This window comes from Protomyctophum parallelum, assembly GCF_964188405.1.
Source record: "Protomyctophum parallelum genome assembly, chromosome: 5".
NCBI lineage: Eukaryota > Metazoa > Chordata > Actinopteri > Myctophiformes > Myctophidae > Protomyctophum > Protomyctophum parallelum.
The window spans coordinates 32,818,318-32,844,242 of record NC_139702.1 but is presented as its reverse complement, the minus strand read 5'-3'; the positions used below and the strand labels follow the sequence as shown (position 1 = coordinate 32,844,242).

At 41.6% G+C, this 25,925-nt stretch overlaps 1 protein-coding gene across 2 annotated transcripts in view; it reads left to right on the top strand.

Annotated features, from left to right (window-relative positions):
* usp34 (ubiquitin specific peptidase 34) overlaps positions 1–25,925 on the top strand; it is a 79,564-nt gene that overhangs the window by 6,291 nt on the left and 47,348 nt on the right. For both annotated transcript variants that reach the window (XM_083765070.1, XM_083765069.1), the window contains exons 2-15: positions 3,416–3,506; positions 10,866–11,424; positions 12,895–12,945; positions 15,299–15,448; positions 15,968–16,035; positions 19,017–19,209; positions 19,832–19,893; positions 20,281–20,362; positions 20,459–20,551; positions 20,930–21,055; positions 21,377–21,506; positions 22,832–22,953; positions 23,422–23,720; positions 24,943–25,428. In XM_083765070.1, coding sequence (XP_083621196.1) covers positions 3,416–3,506; positions 10,866–11,424; positions 12,895–12,945; positions 15,299–15,448; positions 15,968–16,035; positions 19,017–19,209; positions 19,832–19,893; positions 20,281–20,362; positions 20,459–20,551; positions 20,930–21,055; positions 21,377–21,506; positions 22,832–22,953; positions 23,422–23,720; positions 24,943–25,428 — 2,512 coding nt within the window. The remainder of the gene's footprint in view (positions 1–3,415; positions 3,507–10,865; positions 11,425–12,894; positions 12,946–15,298; positions 15,449–15,967; positions 16,036–19,016; positions 19,210–19,831; positions 19,894–20,280; positions 20,363–20,458; positions 20,552–20,929; positions 21,056–21,376; positions 21,507–22,831; positions 22,954–23,421; positions 23,721–24,942; positions 25,429–25,925) is intronic.

Sequence of the window (25,925 nt, the reverse complement as noted above, 5' to 3'; positions counted from 1 at the left end):
CATGGAGTAACCTCGCATCAGACTAAAACGGCAGGTTACAACACTTTTTGTTGTTTTTCTTCTTTGTAATTATTTGTTCAGCCCAAAATGTTGTTTGTTGTCATGATTTGTCACAACTCGAGTTGGCTTTTTCCGTGGCGTAATCGTCTTTAAAGAAATACTTTTTGAAATGTCTATGGGAAAAATGAATGAGGAATTAACTTCTGGTCCTAGCGTTGTCATGAAAAGGGGCGGGACTGCGACGCTCTATATATTCAGTGATTTGGAAAAAAAACCTGGTTCGCTAGGAGTGCCAAAGAGTCACCTCCTTCTCCGGAAGTCAGTCCTGTGATACATGAACGTGCTTAGCTTTATGGCTACTAGCTAGCTTTTACCATCGCACATTTGCCGTCATATTAGCTAAATATGGCATTCAAAAATTATGTATTTCAAACGAAAATCTTAGTTATGTTGCATGATTGCAAAATCACACTCTACTCCCGTGGTCTCTAAGGCCTGGTCCCCACGGGATGCTCTAAAGTCTAAACTTCGGCCAAATGCTCACAGAGATCCATATGGGACTCAGGAGTACATTATATATACATGTGGGTCTAATATAAAATGCACCCCAGGTTACAACGTCTTGCAATAAAAAATACTGTTCTATTACATGTATTTTTTTTAATGCAAACATCGGGGTAGCCTAATATTTAGAGCAGCTGGTTGCCTAGGGACAAGACTCGTTTTGTTGACTCTTTGTCTCAGAGGTTGACATTGCTCCAGTTGTCATATAGACTGGCAGCCTCTCCTATTGGAGGCCAGAATACCACTGTCTGACTCATCACACTTGTTCATCACACGTGACTAGAATCATCTCATCTTCCACACTTTTCATCATTCTGCTCACAAAGTTATCTTTTTATGTAGCCTACTTGTGATTGTGAACCTATATCTATCTATCTATAGCTATCTATCTATCGGTCTATCATCATACTAAATTCGTCCATAAATTGGCCCCCTCCTTTTCCCCCCGTACACCAAATGTCTACGCACGCAAGCACACACTACAGGTTTATCAGCAGTCATTTTGTGTCACTCACGAAACAGCGTACAGAGACTGTATTGTTGTTGGAGTCAAACATGACGAGCAGAAGGCTGAAGATGTATGTGTGAAACAGAAATATTTTAATGGAAATTAATTTCTCTGTACAAAAATTGTAAGTAGGCCAGGATGTAGACCCACAGACCCCCCATCTTAAAATAAAATAGCAGATCTACAAGCTCATACAGTTGTACATTTCCCTAAAGGCCAAACCTCATGTTTTATGTACTACTTTGTAAAAAAAAAAGAAAAAGTAACACTATTGCTCTCTTGACGTACTAAGATGATTTATAGGACTTGTGGGAAAGTGGCCTATTATTGACTTTAAGCAACTAATAAACAAGGGATGATTACATGGTAATAATGCGTCAAGTGAAACAGGCACTGTCTCCGTTGTCTCCCCCGTCGTTTCCCCCCCATATTATTATTATTTTAGTATAGTGTCTTTCTCTGTCGCAACCTGCATGCATTTAGTTATAGTTACTTTAACTTTATGAACTGTTAACATAACATTGGATTGGACACAAAAAGACAATAAAACTTTTATACTACATTCATACATTCATTCATTCATACATTCATTATTGAGACATGCATTTGCATATTATAGCCTATGTTTTGTAGTTATTTGGCAGATTAGTTTGGAACAAGGGGGCAACAGTGGAAACTGGAAAGATCATAAATATTTTAATCAGCAGCGTTAAGGCCCTTGAACACAGAGTCTGATGCACTTAATTTTATTGGTCAATCAGTTGTTAAAGCATCTGAGAAATAAGCACAGCAAGTCTGACAATTATCTCCTGCTGTAGCTATTCATTCGCCATACAGAGAGCTTCTATGTATAGTGCAGCCAAAACAGCGAACAGGGCTGAAGATGCAGGGAGGAAAATTAGCAGCATCCATCCACAACCAATTTTGGCCTAGGCAGATACATTTGACCACCCCACGAGGCCACATTGATGGCACACTTTTTGAAGTGACATTTCTACATGTTGGTAATGGAAATTGCATAAATGGCATATTTCAATTAAAACCTAATTGTCTCCACCAGCCGAAGGCATGGGGAGAGTATGTTTTGCACTCCGTCCGTCCGTCCGTGTGTCCGTCCGTCCGTCCGTCCGTCCGTGAACAGCTAATCTCAGCCACCGTTAACCCGGTCGATGCCAAATTTTGCACACACACTCCCTGGATGCCAACCATGAACCTCTGCCCCAAACTTTCCAGAACGGCCTGTTATAGCGCCACCAGGAGGCCGCTTTGTGCAAAACAAGTTTTTGCACAGTACACCTACAGATTTTGTCCAAACATCACGCAAATTGCTACACAGTCTCTCTAGAGCCATTCAACGAAACGGGTCTTTCAGATTTATCAGACTCCATCCTGATTGGTTAAGATTGGCTTCCAAAGTTCACAGGAGTGCTCAGTTTCAAACAAAATGCTGCAAATCATGAACACATCGCGTGATTTCCGTGAAATTGTGCACCCACATTCCCACTAGGCCCAGGACGAAATGCCACATGAACAATTTCAACTCAGCCTCAAGGTGGCGCTATAACTGGCCCAAAAGTGTTTTACCTCTAACTGCACGGATCTGTGGATAACCTGGTGGAGACCTGTGCCCGGAAGGGCACTTTTTCTAGTTTAATATGCATTTTAGTTGACGTAGAAACATTATTTGCCATGAAAACCCTGAACTCACTACTATTGACTGCTTGTGATCTACTGTATGTGTAAATGATATGTCAATTTGTTCAGCTAAATGCCTAATCGTGCATCTGGTGTGTGGTCAGACAACAAATGCCAAATATGTAACGTAACGTGAGGCAGACATTTTCCGTGTCTGGTCAGTGTGGCTGTGAACACTCAATGAATGAAGTGTATTTATATTGTACTCTGAGCCTGAGCCCATGAAATAGGTTTAATTTTAGAATACAGCTTGGAACTACCGTTTCTGTTGTTTCCTTATGCCATCATAGAATTCAAGCAATATTGATATTCCACTTGTCTTAGGCCTTTTCTATTTTGTGTGCGCCTAGTCGCATACCATATGTATGCACCTTTTGTGCACAGACTCTGCATGTAGGTTTCCTATAATATAGTGTGTGATACACTATATTATAGTGTATCCATTTATATTGTTTAACAACCAGGCCAGTGGAAGTGGTCTTGGCACAAATCATTCACAACTGTGGGTCAACACTCAACATAGTGAATACACAAAAAGATGCAGTTACTGTGCCGGTCACGTCATGACTCCTCGATAAGCATTCAAGTTCACAGGACCAGATGCCTTGCTGTAGGTCTCGGTGACTAACAACCGTGTTCTTTCCTCAGTATCGGATGCAGAAGGCAGTGAAGGAGGTCTACAGCTGAAGAAGGAGCATGCTTTACGAGTATTCAGCTACATCAGCTCATGGACACAGAGGTCAGTGGCTTCCCTTTCATGTGTTACACCGTTTATCACTGTTTCTGATGTGCTTAGCAGAAGTGGAGCACCAGCAGCACACTGTACAGCAACAGTGTACAACAGTGTATTGCCACTGCTAGAATGGCATGATATTTTGTCATCAAAATAACACACACACACACACACACACACACACACACACACACACACACACACACACACACACAGGATATAAGAAATTGCTTTGTGCTCCTTTTTAACTAAAAGTAAAAAACATACGCACACCATAATGGAACTGAAGTAGGTTACTACTACATTGAACCAAAGCAAAAATTACAGTCAGGCAACGGCTTCTGAGGACGACCTAGAGAGACTGCTTCAGATTACAAAATGAATGCTGAATTCATTCCTCACTGACAACTCAACAATTCACTTTTCATCGACAACCCGCTTCATTACATAAGCCGTATGAATAGCCCAGTGTAATCTTGGAACAGTTATTATCAGTAGTATGCTCCTCAGTTTCCTAATTGCTGGCCATTGTGTAAACTCTCTGCCTGAATAGCAGAAGGCTAATATCTCTAGCCTAGGGGGAATTCCCTTTACAGGGTTTCCTGCAGGGGTAAAAAAAAAACGTAGTCTAGGTACTACTGGAGGTGGGTCCATGTGCCTGCACACACCGGGTGTGTACAATATGGACAACATTTAAACCTCAATATTTGAGCCAAATATCATAGTGGTTGTTCAGCTTCAGCCCCAGTACAGTACATACATACATTTATATATCGCCTTTTTAAGTACCCAAGGACGCTTGACCCTCATAGAGAGAGAGAGAGTGTGTGTGTGTGTGTGTGTGTGTGTGTGTGTGTGTGTGTGTGTGTGTGTGTGTGTGTGTGTGTGTGTGTGTGTGTGTGTGTGTGTGTGTGTGTGTGTGTGTGTGTGTGTGTGTGTGTGTGTGTGTGTGTGTGTGTGTGTGTGTGTGTGTGTGTGTGTGTGTGTGTGTGTGTGATGCCATTGACAATAAAAGGAGACTTTGCGTCATGTGTCTGAGCAAATCGACATGTTACGTCATGATGATAAGAGCTCACTTCACACGGGTGTGATTTTTGTAAATGAATTATTATGAAACTACAAATTTGGTTTTGTCTCTGACTCATCTAGGGGCCAGAATCCTATCGTAATAGGTTATAAATAGGGATGCACGATATAATCGGTAGCATAATCGGAATCGGCCATATCGGCCATAAAAATGCCATATCGCTATCAGAATGGTCTCACAATAATGCAGATTATTTAATTGGTTTTCACCAGCAAAATTTAAATGACAAACTTAAAAATGCATCAATGTAATCTGTATAATATCAGAATTGGTATCGGCAGTTATGACCCTGCAAATAATCGGAGATCAGATATCGGTCATAATTTCATAATCGTGCACACCTAGTTCTAAATATGCCCAAAGGGCGGATCAGAAATTAAGCCTCTCTTTGCAGGGTGCTACGATTTGAGCAGGTTAAAGAAGTTAAACTGCTGGGTGTCATTATTGACAACTCTGTCATGGTCCACTCAGATCAATAATACAGTGGTGAGAATGAGTAACGGCATCTATGCCATAAGAACGAGTGCTCATCTGCTAACTAATACAACACTTAGACTAGTCATACAATATCTAGTTAGGTCAAATCTGGACTACTGTTCTGTTATCTGGTCTAGTGCATAAAAGCAAGACCTTGGTAGACTTCAGCTTGCTCAGAACAAAGCAGCAAGACACTTCACTGCTCTGTCAGGACTCAGGACTATAGTGTGGATGCTATGCGTGCCAGGCTGTCATGGATAAGGATGAATGAAAGACTGGCATACAGCCTTATTCTGTTTTTAAAGAATGTGCATTCCTCACAGAAACCCTTCAGTTTGTCTTTCTACAGCTATTACCTGCAAATGAGAGACATGATTATAATACTAGACAAGCACTAAATGGTCACTTTACTTCCCCTCTGCCCAAAACCCCCCACATTTGACTCTTAACAAGAAATACTTTTTGTTTCAAAAGGAAACTTAAGGCAGCAATAGTCATTATATTAAATTAGGTTGTTGTTATTATTATTATTATTTAGGTATTTTGACGGACAAATTGTCTTTCTTTTCTTTCTTTTTTTACTGTTAATGTAAATTTGGTTCTAAGTTTGTGTGTTTGTTCACAGTGCCGAGTCTGCTGACCAATTCAGTCTTGGTGCAGACAATTTATTTTATTTACTTTATTTAGCCTATAATGTCATTAGTATAGAAATTCTGTAGAAAACCACCCAACAGCCAGGGTCAAATACTCAAAATCCACTATAATCTATTACGGCATGGCTTTATAGGAGGCTATATATCTGTCTGTCCGGGGCTAATCTCCCGCAGGACAGATGGCATATCTTTTCATGCATGTTTTATATTTCTTGAAATAATTAAAGTGAATTTGATAATGGAAGTCAATTGAGGTCGGATCGGGCTGGAAGCTTGTCTAATTGTGGAGTCAAACGTCCTAGAGATGACTCAAGTAAATTGTTATTGTTGTATGCAGAGCAGGATGCAAGGTTACACCAGTCACCAAGCACCAACCTGAGGTTGGTATATTTTGGCTGCTGCCATGTACCGTGTTGCATCTGTATCTGCTCTGCTCCATTTGTCACATAGGCGTGTTCGCAGCATCAATCAAAAGTTTGATGAGCTCCATTACTAATACAACTTCTCTGTTTGGCTGGTTTATCTAATCTAGTATTGGATGATCACAGTCTCTTCAGTGAGAGACTAGGTTATTGGAGGCCAGGGCAATAAGTAACTAGAAAGAGGCAATTCTGGGAAATTGCAAAGTGTGGTTGCCTACATCGCACCCGTCGAAAATGGAATCGCTTTTGGCTCTGTGTCGATTAAGCCACCCTCGACATGTGATTCAGATTTGGGATGGATCGGACATTCCATGCGTGAATTGTGGCGTTTTTTGTAAAATAGGCCCCTCCCACTAACTTCGGAAGACGATCACGGCCGAACGATGCAGAAGATCTAAATTCTGACTGCTGTTTTAATCGCATAGGTCCGGAGATCATGTGTACTGATTTTTGTGAGATTTGGACAAAATCTGTAGGAGGAGGAGCAAAAAGTGTGTTTTGAACAAAATTCAAAATGGCGGGAAATCTATCTAGACGCAAATGGGCGTGGCCTATATGGGGAGATGCGTCATGACCCAAGGAATCCAGGGAAAAAATATTTTTGATTTTACGACCTACGGTTCAAGAGTTTTTGCATTGAGTTTTTGCATTTTCCCATTCATGTCTATGGGGAAATTTAATGCACTAATTAATTCATATCAATTAAACTATCCAACAAATGTCTTAACAAAATACACACACACGATTCCCGATGTAAAAAAACTGTGGGAGGAGAGGCACGGCAAAATAAAGTTTATCTAGTAAGAAAATAATAATAACTAGAAAGCAGTTCCCTGCAGAAACTGCGTGGGCTCGCCAAAAGACGCAATGTATATAATGTACAGTAGAAAATGTATTAAAGCTGAAGGAAAAGTTAAAAAAAGAATGTATAAAAATTTGTAAAAAGAATAAGCATAAATAACTGCATAAAGCGGAATAAAGTATGTGGAAGTAGTATGATGCCCAAAAAGTGGCAGAAAAAAGTAAGTAAAGTATTACTGTCTACTAATGATTTGTAATGTATGAATAATGCTTTACAATGTATTATTGATGAATTAAGAAAAGGTAAAAAAGAAAAAGAAAAAAAGAGTCAATCCAATGGAGTATACATATAAAAGCATTCATGAGCTTAACATAAATTGTATTGAATAGCATACTTTTACATGTAAAAAGAAGGTTCAAATAGCATATAGGCCTATCTTTAAAAGCATAAACGCAATGATTATTGATAATGGTCTAAGATTTTTCTTTAAATGTAAAAAAATAATAATATTAAGTTCTTAATTCAATTTTTTTTTAAGTTTTAGCTTTTTAAGTTTAAAAAAAGTTAAAGTTTTTAATTTTGAAGTTTTCTTTTTTAAGGTTTTTTTTAAATTCTAAAGTTTTTTTTATTTTTATTAAAGTTTTTTTTTTTATAAACTTGCGTGCGCTTGCGAGAGCTGTGTAAAGGCCAGCCAATAGGAAGACAGGGTGTGTGCGTGCGTGCGTGCGTGCTCTTGCGAGAGCTGTGTAAAGGCCAGCCAATTGCACAAATAGCAGACCTACAAGCTCACAAGGTATCGCAGAGCAACTCATTGAGATCTTGTAACTTTAATTTCAGCCCTGTAATTAAGCCCTTATATGTCTCAGCTGTGGAAGTAAAAAGAGTTCCACTACTAAGCCAACACTATGACTGGGAGATTTCAATGATCCTAAATGGAGGAAAACTATGCCCGAACAAATTGCTCTGTTTTTGGCAGGCATTTTCTAGATTTAGTCAGTCTTAGTCTTTTGGAAAAATGCTTAATTAGTCTTAGTCAGTCTTAGTCATTTGGAAAAATGCTTAATTAGTCTTAGTCAGTCTTAGTCATTTCTATCCTTGATAGTTTTAGTCGACGGAAACTCCTAAGGGTTTTAGTCCGTTTTAGTCATTTTAGTAAAAGGTTTTAGTCCATTTTTTGTCAAAAATTTAAAATTTTCTTTAAATAAAATGTCTATAGCTACAGGTATTAATACATTGGCATTGGAATCAAGGTTGACAGGTTGTCATTGTCATATGAAGCTATATGATTCCCTGCTTTCATATGACATGAAAAAAATACAAATACAATGGCAGTCCCTCAGTCAAATGTTCACAAATATACCGGTATATAACTTCAACTGAGAGTTCAGATGCAAATAATAACATAAAAATTAAATGTATGATAGGCTATTTCATATACCGGTAATATCTAGGGATGCACCGAAAGGGAAATTATTGGCCGAATACCGAATATAGGAAACAGTTGGCTGAAAACCGAATACCGAATAGCCAAATACATCTTTGTTGTAAAGCTACCTGATTATGGCAAAAGACATGATTATGGCAAAACCCAACTTAAATAATAAACACTTATGCGTCCATTAAAAAACATCTATCTAATTGGAGGCTTTGTGAGGAATTAATCAATCAATTAATCTTTTTTTTCTACATAAGCATAGGCAATAAAACAAGTAGTAATAATAATAGTGATAATAATATTATTTATATAATGCTTCTCTGAGTACTTAACACTGCTTGTGCCCGTGGATGGGAAATAAGATTTAAAAGGCTATGGAAGCTTGGATGAAAGCACAGATGTGTGCAATAAAGTTTTGTCATCCCTGTGCATCCCGTACGTGTGTTGTGAGTCTGTTGCTGGACTCGCTGCCTGCTGATGCAACAGATGCATAGTTAAAGAGCGTCATAAGCATGCGCCCTTCCTGTGCTGGAAGTAGCAGATCTTCAAGTTATCTACCCGTCGCAATGCACAGCGCTTTGGGCTTGTACATCTGTGATTTTCCTGCAGTTTAGTTGAATTATATCGATTCACAACTTTAGGACCCCTACAAACTTTGTTCGTCAATCCACTAACATTTTCGTCTAGCCTCGTCTTGTCAACGATAACACACACACGTCTCGTCATCGTCATCAAACAGAGCTACGGTATTTAGCTCGTCAGCGTCAGTCTTGTCCCAAATTATTTTAGTGTCGTTCGTTTTAGTCCGTCTTAGTCCTGGAAAAAGGGGTGTTGACGTCGTCATTTACGTTATCGTCAGTCCTGACGAAAACAACACTGGGTACACCATGTGCGATTGTGGTGTTGGTACGATCGAAAATGTGGTTATAAGAGCGAGTTAAGAATTGTCATTGCGATAATTTCTTCGTAAGAATTATACAATGGAGGTCAATGAGCAGCTTGACTGTATTTGTGTCACTTAAAAGGCCGTAGTTCACATTCTGTATGTCTCTGTGCTTTGGTGGTCACATTGTGTGAAAGAGGACATGTGTGGCTACAAAATGACCAAAGAACATGCGTGTAAAATGAATATTTTGGCCGGGACGACAATTTGTTTGGTAAATTTTCAAGGAAAGAATTTCAGTTTCCACACTCTAGTCAAAGAAGCCCCGCACTCTAAGTTGGCACTAATTAGGCGAAACGGCCTGCGATTGAACTGCGATTTCGGAAAAAACGTTTAACGTATTCGAATACGGTTTGAACCACGAAAAAGTCCAGAGTCGTGTGAGCTTTCTAAAGTTTAAATCACGTTTCTACGACAAAGTGTGCCAGAGTAATGAGGCTGCAAATGTGAGGTTGATTTAGAGATAAAATCCCATTCATTGTCTATGGGAGGAAAAAACTATAAATAAAGTTAAATATTTTAAAAAGTATAAACAACTTTTTCACCAAATTGGAAATAAATTGGAATAAAGAAGTATAAATATAAACTGCCAATAACTAGTGTGTGCTCGCTGTGGCGAGCCCACAATAAAAGGGCACAAAAGCAATAGTATGGTTGCCCTCAGGGCAACCACACTAATAACTGATTAAGTAATGAGCCCCTTTTTTTATTTTAGCTTGGTAGGTTGTTTTTTATCTATGTTAATTGTGTGTGTGTGTGTGTGTGTTGTGAAGGAGCCTTGAGGAGGCATTGACCTTAATGCAGTGTCATTTCTCATGCAAAAGTGCTGACATAGACATAAAGTTATTTAGAAGCAGTCCTTGCTTGTGCGCTGTGTATTTGATAGATAATGGCTCCATTTTCAATTTCATACCATGTAATTGGATATTGTTATTATCCCACATAAGTAATTGAAAAAGAAAATACAGTAGTACACATACTTTGTAGAGTGTGACAAGAAGTTACATTCTGGCTCTCGTTTGTCATGCCTGCTGTCTTTCGATATACAATAGACAAGAACTTTGATTTTTCTTAGTTTTTTCCTCCCATTAAGACAGAGCCAAGGAAAAGGTATTGGATTGAAGTTTTCTAACTTGACTAAGTTTCCAAGTCCTCACTAGGACACAAGATGGAACACAAGCAATTTTGTCAGTGGAGAGACTCCACTGACTGCACTAGACTAAATATGAGAAATGTATATTATAGTTGCAACGGCAATAAATACAGTACTTGTGTTTTCAAGTACATGACAACACGTCACACGAGTAGGCTATTAAACTGTCAGGTGTGTGCATGACATGAGCGCAACAGTTGCTTCACGTCAACTTGCATCAGACAAAATAATATAACAAATTTTAAATTGCAGCTGATTTCCTGCTTTTTATGTTGTCTTTCTGATCTGTTTTACCCTGCTATGGGCAAGCTGATAACATACAGTAGGTTAACAATCGTCCATGTACACAATCTTTGACTTCTTCTCATTTGCACCTCTCCACCCTGTCCTCAGGCAATGTCTCTGCTGCTTCAAGGAATACAAGCACCTGGAGGTGTTCAACCAGCTGGTGTACGCCCTCATCAACCTGGTCATCGCGCAGGTCAGCACCCTGAGGGACCGCCTCTGCACCATCCACGCCCACGAGGGAGGTGGCGGGGCTCGGACCGAAGGGGCCGCCGACTCCGAATGGAACGCAAGCACGGCTATAACCGGGTCACTCCCCCAGCCTTCCTCACCTGGGGAGGACGAGCCTGTCAACGTGGAGAGGGACTCTGCCGAGGAGGACACTGATGCCCCCGACTTGAACCAGAACAAGGTTCAGGGCGGGAGCAGCAAGCCAAGTCATGTCCAAGTGGAGGCTCTTGGCAGGCCCGGTGACAGCGGGAGTGGGTCGGAGGGTGACGATGCCGCGGCTGTTGCTAGCAGCAGCGCCGGCGTGGACAGCCAGGACCCCTTCAGCTCCTGGAGTACAGAGGAGAGGGAGAAGCTTTTGCTGTGTGCTGCTAAGATCTTCCAGATCCAGTTTCCTCTCTATACGGCATATAAACACAACACACACCCCACTATAGAGGTAAAGAAGCATCCTCGTTGAGAACCAGTGTTCTATACATACAGGGGTGAGAAACTAATGCCAGGCCAATGGTCGTAAAGGTTGGCCTGGCATTAGCCCCTCCTATGTCCAGCTTTTTTTGTAAACACAAACTTTGTCCTAACATAAACGTAAACCTGCAAAGCCCGTCCGTAGCTCTGTCACTCCGAACCATGCCCATACCTGTTTTTCATTGTGCATTTTTTGGTCAATGAAAAACAGGAGAAATATTTGGGAATGTCAATATATGGCCATATTTATTGTGACGGTCATGATAACCAGTGTGGTTGCCGAGACATGGGTCACACTTGCAAATGAACCAAGTTGGAATGACCAGTTTTATGTCATTGTGAATAGGCCTATAGGAGGGCTTGCACCCCTCAAAAATAATGCTAAGGCACGTTTTGTATTTACATTCTTTGCTATGTAAAATATCGGATATTGACAAATTAATATATCTGATTGGAATGGAAAAAACCTGTATCGTTGCATCCCTATCAAATTCAACAGAATACTGCCCAATACCTGTTGATACTTATTCCAGGTTCTTTTCTGAAATGTAGTGAAATGTGGAACTCTTTAGTCCATGGGTTTTCAACTGGTGGTCCGTGGACCACTGGTGGTCCGTGAAGGTATTGCATGTGGTCCCTGACCATGCATTTACTATGTAGGAAAGTGTAGATTTAATTGTATTATTTTATCGACCACTAGTTGAGAAACAATGCACTAAATGACCTGGTGAAATATGATGACGTGTCAATCTTGGCAGTTACTGGGACATCAAGAACTTCCACAGAAAAGGGAGTTAGCGTCTCAAAAGAAACCCTACCGGATTACCTGGTTGAGTCACCATTATAAGGAAATGTGCCGCTAATCAATCAATGTCATGTCTGCTCGCTCATACATACATTGCAATGAAGAGCATCATGAGTTTAATATGGAAGGTTAATTTTCCCCACACCACGCCATATCCCCCCTCCCAACACAGCTGTGGTACCCAGATTGATTCTCACTCAGGGTGGTCGTCCCTGGTTCATAATCAGTTGAAAACACTTGCTTTAGATTTGCCAAGCATTGCCATGGTATTTTTCTGTCTTTGAATGAAATTGGGTTTTGTTGTCCACCGTTTTAGCAGGTGATGACTGCTGCAAGTCACCAGCTATTCCATTAACAGCCAAATGAGTCTAGAAATGATCAATCGTATCATGATAATTGTTATAAACTAAAGGATAAGTACTTCTGAGTGCTTTTATCTGTAATTATACTGTTATAACCGGATTATAATGCAGTATAATAAGTATCTATAATGCATTATAGACCTGGGCTTCATTTTAGAAAGTGTTAGTGATGCGTGTATTTGATTAGTGTTAGTTGTTAGTTGACAAAGTTGTAAGTTGTAACCATTGTTTACTTGAAACGTGTCTCATATTTTGTCTTCCTGTTTGTTTCCAGGACATATCTGCTCATGAAAGCAATATCCTCGGCTCCTTCTGCGACATGAACGTAAGCTTTTCACCTCCCACTTTTTACTGTATATTTTGCTGTTTAACCCCCACATAATATGCAATGACAAAATTAGGTCTTAATAAAAACTAAAATAATAAAGTACATGGACCGAATTGGGAAAGAAATATTTGATATGCTCTGCTCTCCTCACTTGGAATAGCCTTCAAAAATAAATTGTCTCTCTGCCTGATTCTAAAGCTATTATAAGTAGAGCCTGACCGATGTCCGATTTTAGGGTCTGATCCAGATTTTGTCCTAGACAATGATTACAGATGTTTTGACCGATATTTTAACAGTGTTAGTTCACCAGAGCCTTGACAAAATACGTTTTCATGGAGGATGGATGAATTTAACAAGAGTCCAGCACACATAGCAAGTATCATAGCATATATTTGACAAATTGCTGATCTGGCATTCATTTACCATAGGAAGTTTGACATAAAGCAAGGTTCATGAGCAAAACATGAACCTTGTAAACGTTGACAGTCCTTATGTAGCCTTGGTCACATGTTAACTTCCTCAAATTGTTATAGTCAGTCTTAAACAAACTATATTTTCTTAACCACGTTAGCCTATCTATATACTTTGTCATACTTTATCAAATAGCGAAAACAGGTGATGTACAAGCTGTATTGCATCGGGAGCTTGTAGATCTGGTGTGTGTGTGTGTGTGTGTTTGCAAAAGTGTTACCTGTATTGGTATGCCAGGTATAAAGTGGTTAACCACAAAAAAGTTGACGTAGGAGGTAAAAGCTGATGAATTGCAGTGTGACCAAACTAAGTCTCTCTTCATCAGTCTGCCTATTCATAGAAATTTGATGCCTAAGGGCCCAGGTCCAAATATAAATGTCCTTTGACATGAGGTTTCAGGTTGCTGTAATAGGCTTAGTGGGCAACTATTGAGTCAGAATTTGTTTTGTATGAATGATGTCGTTTCCATGTACAGAGTGACTGCTTGGCCATGGGTTGCCTTGTCATTATAACGCATCACATCTTTGTGTGTTGTTTTTTTTGAGTGAGTGCCTGTTTGTGAACTATACGCATGTGGTGTATATGCACATTATGTATGTAAATATATTAACCATGGCGTCTTTATTATGGTTATGTCATAGGGGAAAATGCACAAAAACCTTTACCCCAAAATGTTTAAAATCTCCAAGCTCATGTGTTCTATGAAGCAATGTGTTGAAACTTGTAGTTTTGTAATTCATTTTACAACAAATTCTATAGGGCTTAAGTGGTTGCCATAATCATCTGTATGGATGATTTATCTTGTGCATGCTGGATTTTTTTGCAGATACTGAATCTTTACTTGACTTTATTGGTTTATTTGGACGGGACAGAGTATATTAATGAACATTACGTAAAAATGTAGCGTAAAAGTTTAATACACTGGATTTATCAGAGAAGCTAATTTGCATCCACAGTCCCCGGATGTGAAAGAAAAGAAGGAAGTTGTGATAAGCGAGTAGCTTTAACATGACCTTGGAAGAGAAAACAAGGAGAATAGTTTTTCCTTTATTGTGTGCCAAGCCCTGTTGCTTTTATTAAATTCAAGTCTGATTTCCTGCAGCTGAAGTCATTGTCCCCCAGAGAACAGTAATGTGTCCCAGGCTAATTTGATGGCTCTCCCTTGTACCTTTCCACTCTTAATAACGTCTTTTATTAAGCCCAGTAGGCTGTGGCCTACTGGGCCGGTTGACATCCACAATGTGGATCGTAGAAGGTTGGAGCAAAATTACATTGAAATCCTGAAGTAAAAAGTGAAAGTTACTGAGTTGCGGTCTCAAGGGGGTTTCAACCGTCAGCGAGAAGATTTGGTGTACAGAGATACAAGCAGGATAAACTATTCAATGAAGTTTAAGGTTTTAGTCCTTGTTTTGTCATAAATTCTGCCATAATCGGGCTGTTCAAATGATGCAAGTGTTCCCTTGGCTTGCACTGTGAACTCCAGTCATTAAATATCTGTGAGTGAGATGGAAGAGAGTAATTGGAAAGGAAAGTAAACGTTGACAGTCCTTATGTAGCCTTGGTCACATGTTATTTCCTGTGGAATGTGTTTGTGCAATTTGTGTCTCTAAAATATGTCTATCTATGGTCTGCTTGAGATTTCTTCACAATTGCCCATTCAAGGTACAACCATGAAACGGCTCCCACTGTGCTCAGTGGCTATGGCACCACAATAGCTCCCATTGCCATTATTCAAGGTGGAGTCAAAAAAAACAAGAACCACATTCCTCAGTGGGCACATGCTGAACAAATGACCCTTTGACCCCACTACCCCAGACGAGGTTGGATCTCAATAGAGATGTCATACAGATGTCTGACAGCCTCGTGTGCTCTTTTTCAGGACGTTGAGGTTCCACTGCACTTGCTGCGTTACGTGTGCCTGTTCTGTGGAAAGCACGGCCTGACGTTGATGAAGGACTGCTTTGAATCTGGAAACCCAGAGAGTCTGCCCTTCCCCATCGCCCACGCCTTCATCACCATTGTCTCCAATGTGAGTCTTGCGTGCTTAACCCATTTAGGCCTGACGTCAATTTTTTTTAAATGTATTTAAAAAAGAAAATCCGTAAAAATATCAGTGGTTCTCAATATTTCATGTCAAGGACCCCCAAAATATATGAAATTGGCCGCTGACCTCATCTGAAAATGTGTTGTTTCAAGGACCACCTCCCAGAAGCAAAGATTTGAGTTAAAAACGTTCGCTCTGAAAGAGTATATATTCAAAGCTTTGCACCACATGTTCATGATTTTTCAAAAATAGCAGACCTACAAGCTCGTAGCGCGCCGCGCTATGAGCCTGCCTGATTGTTCAGGGGAAAATTTGACCTTTGTGTCAAAATTTGTGTCAAATCAGAAACACGATCTGCCACTTGCAATTAGATTTGATCATAAGCACTACTAGGCCTTTACACTGATGGATTGTTTTATTGACAGATCTGTTTTTACCTGGACTTATTTCTGAATGTCACCTCATGTCAACATGTTATCTTTTTCCTTTTGTTTCTGTTCATAGATTCGAATATGGTTGCACATTCCTGCCGTCATGCAGCACATAATACCATTTCGTGCTTACGTAATACGGTAAGTTGACCCCCAAATAGCTTTTTACAAGTCAACGTTCTCTACAGAATACAAACAAAAAGGGATTTCCCCTGTTTGAAAACAATTCTCTTATGAGATAAAATTAGTAACATGTATTTTAAGGTCTTTGCAGCGTTGCTACATCTACTCCCTCTGTTCAGCTATTGTTATTTTCTTTCTTCAGTGGAAGGCAATAAAAAGCAGGGGCAGAGGAAAGAGACTCACTCTCGCAGTCAAAAATAGCCCTGGGCTTGTCAGATACTGTATTTACTGTGTGTTTGACTGAATGGCTGCCATGTTGTTAAATAAGTTGTCTACAGAGCAGCACAGAATCAATCACCATACTTTGGGATCCAAATTGAAGGGGTAGACAGTTGGCCGATCCAGAATATTACATCTCAAATAACAAGTTATGGCCAAATGTCGACATCCATATTTACAAGTGCAAGCTTGGCTTACAGCACGCATAACATTTTAATTTGTTGGCTGTGTTATATTACACATGGTATGTTGGTGGATAACGGCGAGGAAACTAGACTGTCATCGTGTGTGTGCGTGCGTGCGTGCGCGCGTGCATGGGCGCATCGTACAGTACAGTCGGCGTAATACCTAAACTTAACCCCAGTAAAACTATGCCTAACCCTAAACTTATTTCTAACCTTATTCTCAGTAAAACAAAATAAAGAATACAAGAACCGCTGCATCGAGAGGTTGGCGTGAGGTTGGCGAAAAAAATAGCATAGCTCACTCCTTCATACCAAAGTACCACAAGTTTGTTGCTAGGAAGAGCTTCCCTCACCATGGCAACTGTCACCAGGGCTCCAGTCAGCTTCTCCTCACATGACCTTGGCATAGCCAGACAGCTCTCAGTACTGGTCACGTGATGTGGTGAACAGACACTTCTGTTTGATGTTTCTGCTTTTGCTTTTTGGATCTCTTTTCGCTGTTTCGGCATGGGATTATCTAATGGACAGCACAGAAGAGACATAGTAGTTACTATTGACTTATAACTAAAAACATCACATGGATGCACCTGGGACGTATCCTCAGTGATGTATCCTGAGGTCAACGGGGTTTCGGGTCTCTCAACATCATACCCCTCACTCAGGCGACCAGCCGGGAGTGATCAAGTCCTGACTTACGTCCGCAGGGACATGGTGCTGCGGTTCCGCTTGCTGCTTGTATGGCCCTCCCAAAGGCCTCACCAAGGGTTGTTGGGCTTCCTCCTCACGGAGGACACAGGCTGGGGCGCTAACCCATACTGGTCACCCGGGAGCCGTCTACGTTCCGGCTGTCACCCGTCTCTCCGGTAGTCACCAGACTATACCTGGTTGTCACATAGTCTATTCCTATGAGTCACTATAAATAGAATAACTATCACATATAATATTAATAATCATAATTCAATTGTTGTTTTCCATTTTTCACATGTTCACATGTAGTCCCCAGTCACTTCTAACTTCTACAGTTGGTCATGGAGGAGGGTATACACAACCACATCTCTCATCCTTTCACCGAGATGCGGAGGAACACACACAATTACACATCCTACCTACCGGTAGTTTACACTCCACTAAACGGGTGCCCTGATCAACTTGTAAGAGTCGCTACTGCAGAGAAAGAGATCCTCCTCCCCGCCCGGCTTCACCTCCCACGAACATCGAACACGGCCAATTGTGTTAGTCAGAATGCCTGGCCAAGCCTGAGGCACAGTGGAGCAATCAAACCCCTGGTGTCCACGTATCACACTACTCTTGACACTTTTCAAGGATTGAGAGGAGATCAAAGTATACCCGCACACTTATTGCTTCAGTGCCAAAACAGTGCTTCATTAGCGGACGAGAGAGATAAGAACAGGAGCCAAGGTTTCATAAGACTCACTGCCCTCCTCAGAGTATGAGGTCATGATAAAGCTGTTAATCGTAACTCTTGCCATTTTCTTATTCTTCAGAATCAGTTAAGCCACAATGTACAGTCTTCTCAAATCTTAAGAGGAAATAATTATGAAAATCCACGTGCAATCTAACTCAGGTTATTTAGTGCTCTGCATTTTGAAAGCTCCGCTAAATCCCTTTTGATCAGCAAAACATCAAAGCCCTCGTGGAGGCTATAGTCCCCCAAGTCATCAGAAATTATCTGAAAACAGCCATTTTACCTCACACTGAATACTGCATGATTCAGCAAACGAATCATGTAACGAATGCCTCAAACATTTTGGCTCAGACTTCATAGGAGATGCAATTTTTACCCACTGTAAATGTAATAATTGGACATTAAATAGAAATACATTTTTGACAACACATTCACATATCGTTGCTGTCGGGCAAAAACCTTCTATCTCCATATTTCATCTTTTTATGTTTAACTTTTAAATTGATAGGCTTGAATGGATCGAATCGAGTATTCGGGAAGTCATTTTTGGCCAATTCTGACGCACTAATATTGGAACAGAAGTTATTTTTTCCATTTAATGAAAGGTTTATGCCCAACAGCGACGATATCAGAGAGGGTTCATTCATAATTGAGCAGAGAATTGTGCCGTTTGATTTCTGTCATGTCCCACATGGTAATGGTATCAGACTTTAGTACAGAATATATTTCTTATACTTACACCACGTTATAGTGTCACGTTATAGAGTTGTTGTTAATCTAGCTTCAGTTATTATAATCCATTTCTATTATACTTGCATCTTGATCTTGTGTTTCTTTGCATAGTATTGTATACAACTCAGTCTGTAGAGCACAACCCCTTGTGTATTTAGCACATTTTCTCTTGAATAGAGGCAATCAATTCACACCTGGTATTGTAAAGCACTTTATATTACACAGTGACATTACACACACATCACATTACTTATATTGCTCACTAAATCAAGTACTGTAGTATCCCTGGTACTGTAATATCTACAGATGAGTTAACCTGCTAGTTTATATTTCTGTCGTGTGTGTGATTTCGTCCTGTGCTGCCCGTTTCCCCCCAGGTACCTGTGCAAGCTGTCAGACCAAGAGCTGCGGCAGAGTGCGGCGCGGAACATGGCCGACCTGATGTGGAGCACAGTGAAGGAACCGCTGGACAGCGCGCTGTGCTTCGACAAGGAGAGCTTGGACCTGGCCTTCAAATACTTCATGTCTCCCACACTCACTATGAGGCTGGCCGGCCTCAGCCAGATCACTGTGAGTTACCTACTGTACATGCACACACATTCACATCTTGTCCCACCCCCGCAGTGCTTCCCAAACATAGATTCATGACCCATTTTGGTGTGTGGGTCCATTTTCATGGAAAAAAAGGAAAAATGGGAAAAAGAGGGAAAAAAGTATAATTTACTTGCAGTAAATTATACTTTTTTTCCAAAAGATTTTCATACCTTTTCAAAAATAAATTTCATTTTCATTAGAGGGAGGGAGGGCTGTTTAATTCCCCCCCCCCCCCCACACACACACACACACACACACACAATTCCACAGTAAAATGTGTCACATGGAGCAGCAATCTACACTCTGGAAAAAGGGTTACATGGCTTTGATTTTTTTTTACAAACAACCAAGTTAAAATCTTAGGTTGGTTGGTCTGTTGGTTGCTTGTGAATGGTAATGGTTGCAATGCATGCATACCCCAGGTATTATGAAAATGCTTAAAATATATACGGTCCAGTAAATGCAATGTATAGAACCTGGGTTTAGCACTGTGCTGTTGGCACAGTATTGTTAAGTGCTTATTTTGAAAGTTAAACCTGCGTATGTGTGGTGAATTATTCCCCTGGGTTATTAATGGCCTGTCGCTGTGTTCCCTCAGAACCAGCTCCACACCTTCAATGACGTCTGCAATAATGAGTCTCTAGTGTCTGATACAGAAACGTAAGTCGCTTCACACCACATGTTGATTCTGTTCAAAGTAACACTTAACACATACATACCGGTAACACAAGTTCTGGCTTCACAGGCTTTTTACCTTCAATGTGAAGTGCCCTAGGAAGAAAATTAACCTATCAAAAATAGACTATCCCTTTAACTGCATAGTGAATCTGTGCTGTTTAACGTCTTAAATTGTATATGCCATGTTGCTTGATGAATTGTGAAAATAGCAGATCTTTTTTTTAAGAATTTCACAAAAGAATTCATGTGAGATGTGTACTACACAACGTCTATTGTACTATACCTTTGTGGTATCCCTTGCCACCAAGACAAACCATTTTACATTTGTGGTACTTGAGTACATAATGTGATTGTGATGTATCCCTCCAGGTCAATAGCTAAGGAACTAGCCGACTGGCTAATTAATAACAACGTAGTGGAGCACATATTCGGACCAAATTTGCACATTGAGGTGAGTTTTGCTGCAGTGACATGGTTGTTTTTCTGACTGACCGCATCTATTTGCTGTTAACACATTGTGGATGTTGGCCCCTGTGTGTTTTTCCAGATCATTAAACAGTGCCAAGTGATCCTGAACTTCCTTGCTGCAGAAGGCAGGCTCAGTACTCAGCATGTGGACTGCATCTGGGCCGCAGCGCAGGTAAACAAACAAGCCGAGACTGAACAGGGTTATTTCTGTCGAAACGCATCTGAATCCAACAGGATCCATTGAAATCAGGGTCCAGTCCGAACTGGCTGAACTTCTCACTTCACATACAACCGATGTTCTATTTCATGCCTTACTGACCGCCAGAGGCGATGCTTTAAAGCACTGACGGGGCTCTGGCGGTCATTCGGGATTCATAGAACCGTAGTTGCATTCACAACTCTTTTTGATCTCTGCTGAATGCCAGAGCAATCTGTCGGTGCTTTAAAGCACCGCCACTGGCTGTCATTTGGTTTCATACTGACTGTTGAAAAGGACTTTTATTATGTATTATGTAATAATTCTTTCATACGTTTTCTTTTTGCCTCATAGCTAAAGCACTGCAGCCGGTACATCCATGACCTGTTCCCTTCTTTGATCAAAAACCTGGATCCCGTGCCCCTGCGTCATGTCCTCAACCTGGTGTCAGGACTGCACCCCAGTGCCCACACTGAGCAGGTAATCTCATAGCATGGATCTTACTAGGGCTGCCCTGAATACCTTTCATTTCAAATAATGAAAGTGGAAGGCATGAAGTGAATGTGAAACTTATATAAGCTGTTGTTGATCATTCAGGCATGTAAAAAATAAAACCGGTGACACATTTATGAAGGACACATTACTATGCCCATTACACATTTTAGCCAAACAAAAATAAGTTTTACTCTTCTGTACCTGTACACGAGATATAACAATAAAGTCCAACCTTGAACCTTCCTGCAAAGTCAAAATGACTGCTCTTGAATGTCGTATTCTTGTCTATTGTCCCGCACCTCACAGACACTGTACCTGGCGTCCATGTTGATCAAGGCTCTGTGGAACAACGCCCTCGCAGCTAAGGCCCAGCTCTCCAAACAGAGCTCCTTTGCCTCCTTGCTCAACACCAACATTCCCATGGGCAACAAGAAAGGTCTGTCTCCTGTCACTGTGGTCTGACTCACTGTCTCGCTCTTCCTTGGGTGACTGGCCAGGAAACTGAACCTTTCTGTCCTGCATCTCCAAATACAGCCAGTCAGTTTTCACTGCTTTACCAGCCAATTGGGACGATCTGGAAGAGTTTCCTAACTTGACCAGCATTGATCTTAATTTGCCAGACGCCTTGTGGTCAAGTTTCCTCTCTTCTTTGGAAAGAATAAACAGCTTTAGGTTTTTGCTAAGTAGAAAACGAGCTATTTTCTAACGGTAAACATTACTGTTATACATTGAATAAAAACAGAGCCAGAATGCTAATGTAATTCGTAAAACAATACGTAGATTAATCCGTAATGGCATGCTCCGCTATCGGAACAGCCCACCACAAATCCATTGCATAAACTGACATGACACAAACTTTTCTGTTTGTTGGTAGTGTCTCTTACCCCAGCCAGCTTGTAGATCTGCATTTTTCAAAATATTTTGAGACATTTGAAAACTCAAAATGGGACATTATCTGCATTTTGATGCAAATACATTTGTAGTTTTACTTGTAACAGTATTTCTATATTGCAGTATTTATACTTTGACTTAAGTAGACAAATGTTTGTACTTTTTCCACCACTGTGTCTAGGGATGCACCGATCCGATACTCGTATCGGAGATCGGCGCCGATCCAGGCTAAAATTCTAGATCGGGTATCGGATCGGTGGCCGATCCATTATCCGATCCGATCCGATAATTATGTGTAATTACAGTATGAAAACAACTCTACCTCCTCTGTGACACAGCAGTGTAGTATTGACAGTATAACATGTGGAATGCAGCCAGGCTAGCCCGCGCACACATTAACCTGGTCTAATTGTTGCACAGTTATTTAATAAATAATTCAGTGCATTTATATCTGTGTTTGTTACATTTTGTTTTACAAAGTTGGGAAAGTAATGTTTAAGTCAAGCCTTGATGTTGCCTTACACAAAATAATTATTCCAGACTCCACACAGTGAGGCATACAGCTTAATAGGTTATTACGTTTCTTTGTGGGGGGTATCGGATCGGTACTCTGTATCGGCAGAAATCGGTATCGAATGCCAAAAAGCCGGATCGGTGCAGTCTGTGTCTTTGTTGTGTGCCAGGCTAGTGGTTAAACATGGTGCTATGTGGTAATAAATGAGTAATCAATGTGTGTGTGTGTGTGTGTGTGTGTGTGTGTGTGTGTGTGTGTGTTCTGCATCAGGCTCGCCAGCAGCCAGTGTGGTAATAAATGAGTAATCAATGTGTGTGTGTGTGTGTGTGTGTGTGTGTGTGTGTGTTCTACATCAGGCTCGCCAGCAGCCAGTCCAGACAGCAGTGACACTCAGCACAGTGGAGGCAGTGATATGGAGATGGATGACCAGATGATGAGTGGCAGCAAACGAAGCCAGCAGAGGTTGTCTGACACAGAGGTACAGATGATCAAATTAAAGTCAATGTTGTTTGGAGGCACTGTGTGCTAATAAGACGGCAGCATTAGCGGTCACACCCAACCTTCGTTCTCGTTCACAGAGAGATTTTTTTGTCCCCGTCGTCTTTCTACTTGAAAATGCTTGAAATGTCGTTTCTGAACCATGGAACGACAGAAACGACATTAGCATTTCTCTGAGCTGTGTTGACTACAAAAGTAACCTTACAACCTTCAAAGTCATGCTACAGCTACAGGTCGTCATTACATTAACATGTTACATTGTGTGTGCGTTTCCACGCACATGCAGATCCCCCCCCCCCCCCCCCCCACAAATTACGTAGGGGTTGTCTTTCTGTGTGTGTACACAAACACGTGCATATTGGGATCTTGCGACAAAAAATCTGATCTAGATTTCTTATTCATGTGAAGTAGTGCCGACTGTGGTTTGCGTCGTGTGTGTGTCCCTTAGGAGTCGATGCAGGGCAGCTCGGACGAGACAGCCAACAGTGTGGAGGAGGGCAGCAGCGGGCCGGGCAGCAGCAGTGGCCGCAGCGAGGCGTCCAGCAACGAGGCGGCCTCCAGCCGTGCCAGCCAGTCGGCCGGCAGCCCCGGCAGCGAGATGCACTCGGACGATATGGCCGACAGCGAGGCCCTGAAGGAAGAGGAGGAGGAGGAAGATGAGGAGGAGGACGAGGAGGAGGAAGACGATGATGACGAAGAAGATGAAGACGAGGAGGGGGGGAACCGTCTGGCTGCGGAGACTAGCCAGTAAGCCTGTCACAGTTTTTTGTAACACATTTTTAGTATAAAATATTAAAGATGGAGTGCCGTGATTTCTTCCAGTTTTTCATTTGTATGAGGTACTTCGCTAGACCCCTTGGTGTGGTTGTTATGTGCAATCATGTATTTAGGGTTTCTTCCTGGAGGCTGAAACCTTGACAGTCAAATCTGCCAATGGAAAAAACAGTAATATAGTGACATCACAATATCATCCCCTCCCCCTTTATCATACAACGACAGCTGTGGGTGCGGGCGGCTTCAGTTCAGGTGGATCACCACCCACCAGGCATACTGGTGGGGGTGTCCAATTTACAATTTAGGCATTTAGCAGACGCTCTTAATCCAGAGCGACTTACATTAAGCAAGAACAAAAAAGCATGGGAATACATCACATAAGAACATTTATCATGAAACATGCGTAAGCTAAGAAAGTAACAGTGGAATATCTATATGATGAAACTATACATATAAACTATACATCTATACTACTATGCTATACTTATGTACTATGATGTGCTATGACTACATACAATGCAATTATAGTGCTGTCTACATAACATGCTATAAGTCTGTATCAAATGCTATCTACGTCTACAGAAATGCTATCTAAGGGGGTGGGGTAAGTGCTACGGGCCATGATGGATTCTGAAAAGGTGGGTTTTCAGACTACGGCGGAAAAATATCCACATAAAAACAACATTTTAACAAATACTGTACACTTTTTTGAAAAGAATATTCCTACTTGTATAACCAGTAATAGCCAGCTAAAGGGCGAGGTCGCGTGCAAGCATCTGCCTGGGTGACAGCAGACTGCTGGGCGAGTGCTGGTGCTTTGGCTTTGAGGTCAGTTGTAGAGTTGCTGGCCAATATTGATGACATTGGGGATCTCCATCCCTGATCCCAAGTCACGAGGCCTGGGGGTGACTAAACTGACGGGAAATGCACGATTTCATAGTAAATGCGAGCTGCTGTCGCAATAATAATACCTGATGATCATGTCTTAATGTGTGGAAAAATATCACGGCACTCATATTTAAATATGGTGTATTTTGGCCATTTGGTCATTGTCAGTCTTTTCTTTGTGTATATATTTTTTTTCTATCAATTTGTATTTTATATCTGCCCCCTGTGCAATTAAAAGCCACACAATGAAATTGTTAATCGCATTAATTTGAATGAATGAAGTAAAAATGTCACATAATCATGACAGCCCTACCAGCCAGCAGCAGCAGAAGGAGACCCGGGAGCAGCAGCCTGGGGAGGTGAGGAAGAGGAAGGCCGGGGAGGCGCTGGGCGACGGGCCGGGCCAGAAGGTGGGACCCGGCGGTGGCGGGGGGGAAGGAGGAGGCGGACCCAAACCCAAGGTGCTCCCCTTCAGTCCCGACACGGCCGCCGCCCTGGTGACACCGGCCTCCACGTCCTTAGAGGGCCGCATGAGGATGTTGGACGCCTGCTCTGCGTCGGCGGCGGCGCGGCCCGAGGGGCAGGAGAGAGATCCTCAGCAGCAGCAGCCGCCGCCGCCAGAGATGGGGGGACCTTCACCGATGGTTCAAGGGCCCCAGGAGCCTCCTTGTCTGCCCCGACCCGGAGATTTCCTAGGGGACGCCATTGGCACCGAGCTGTTCAACTGCCGGCGTTTCATCGGTCCCCAGCACCATCACCACCATCATCACCACCACCATCATCACCATGATGGGTAAGGAATAAGGATGGCTCACATCTCCCCCAAATGATTGATGTTTTCAGTAGCCCTCAAATCACAATGCCTACTGTATCTAACAGGGTCTTAAGCTCTACAGTGTTGTTATCTAAGCTTTGTCACGCAGCTCATGCCACAGGGCTTCTACGTAGGTCATGCCATGGGTTGGCTCCTATAGGCCCCTTTTCCACCAAAATAACTTTGGTTCTAGATTCTTGGAACCTTGGTGCTTTCACAGAACCGCCAGTAATTCTTTGGTTCCAACTTTTAGGGTTCTGAACCAATTCATGTTCAGTGGAAACGCTCTGAACTGGTTAAATATTAGGCGGGGGGAAATTACTGAAAAGGCCTCATTGTCAGTTTACTTGCCCCTAGTTCCGGGTGCTTTTCACAGTGCCCTGCCAGCCTCATCCTTCTCTCTCTGAGTTTCTCTGTGAGCCATGGTAGATCCCTGTAGAGGACCACATTTCTGGTGTTGTCCGTCCATGTGACAC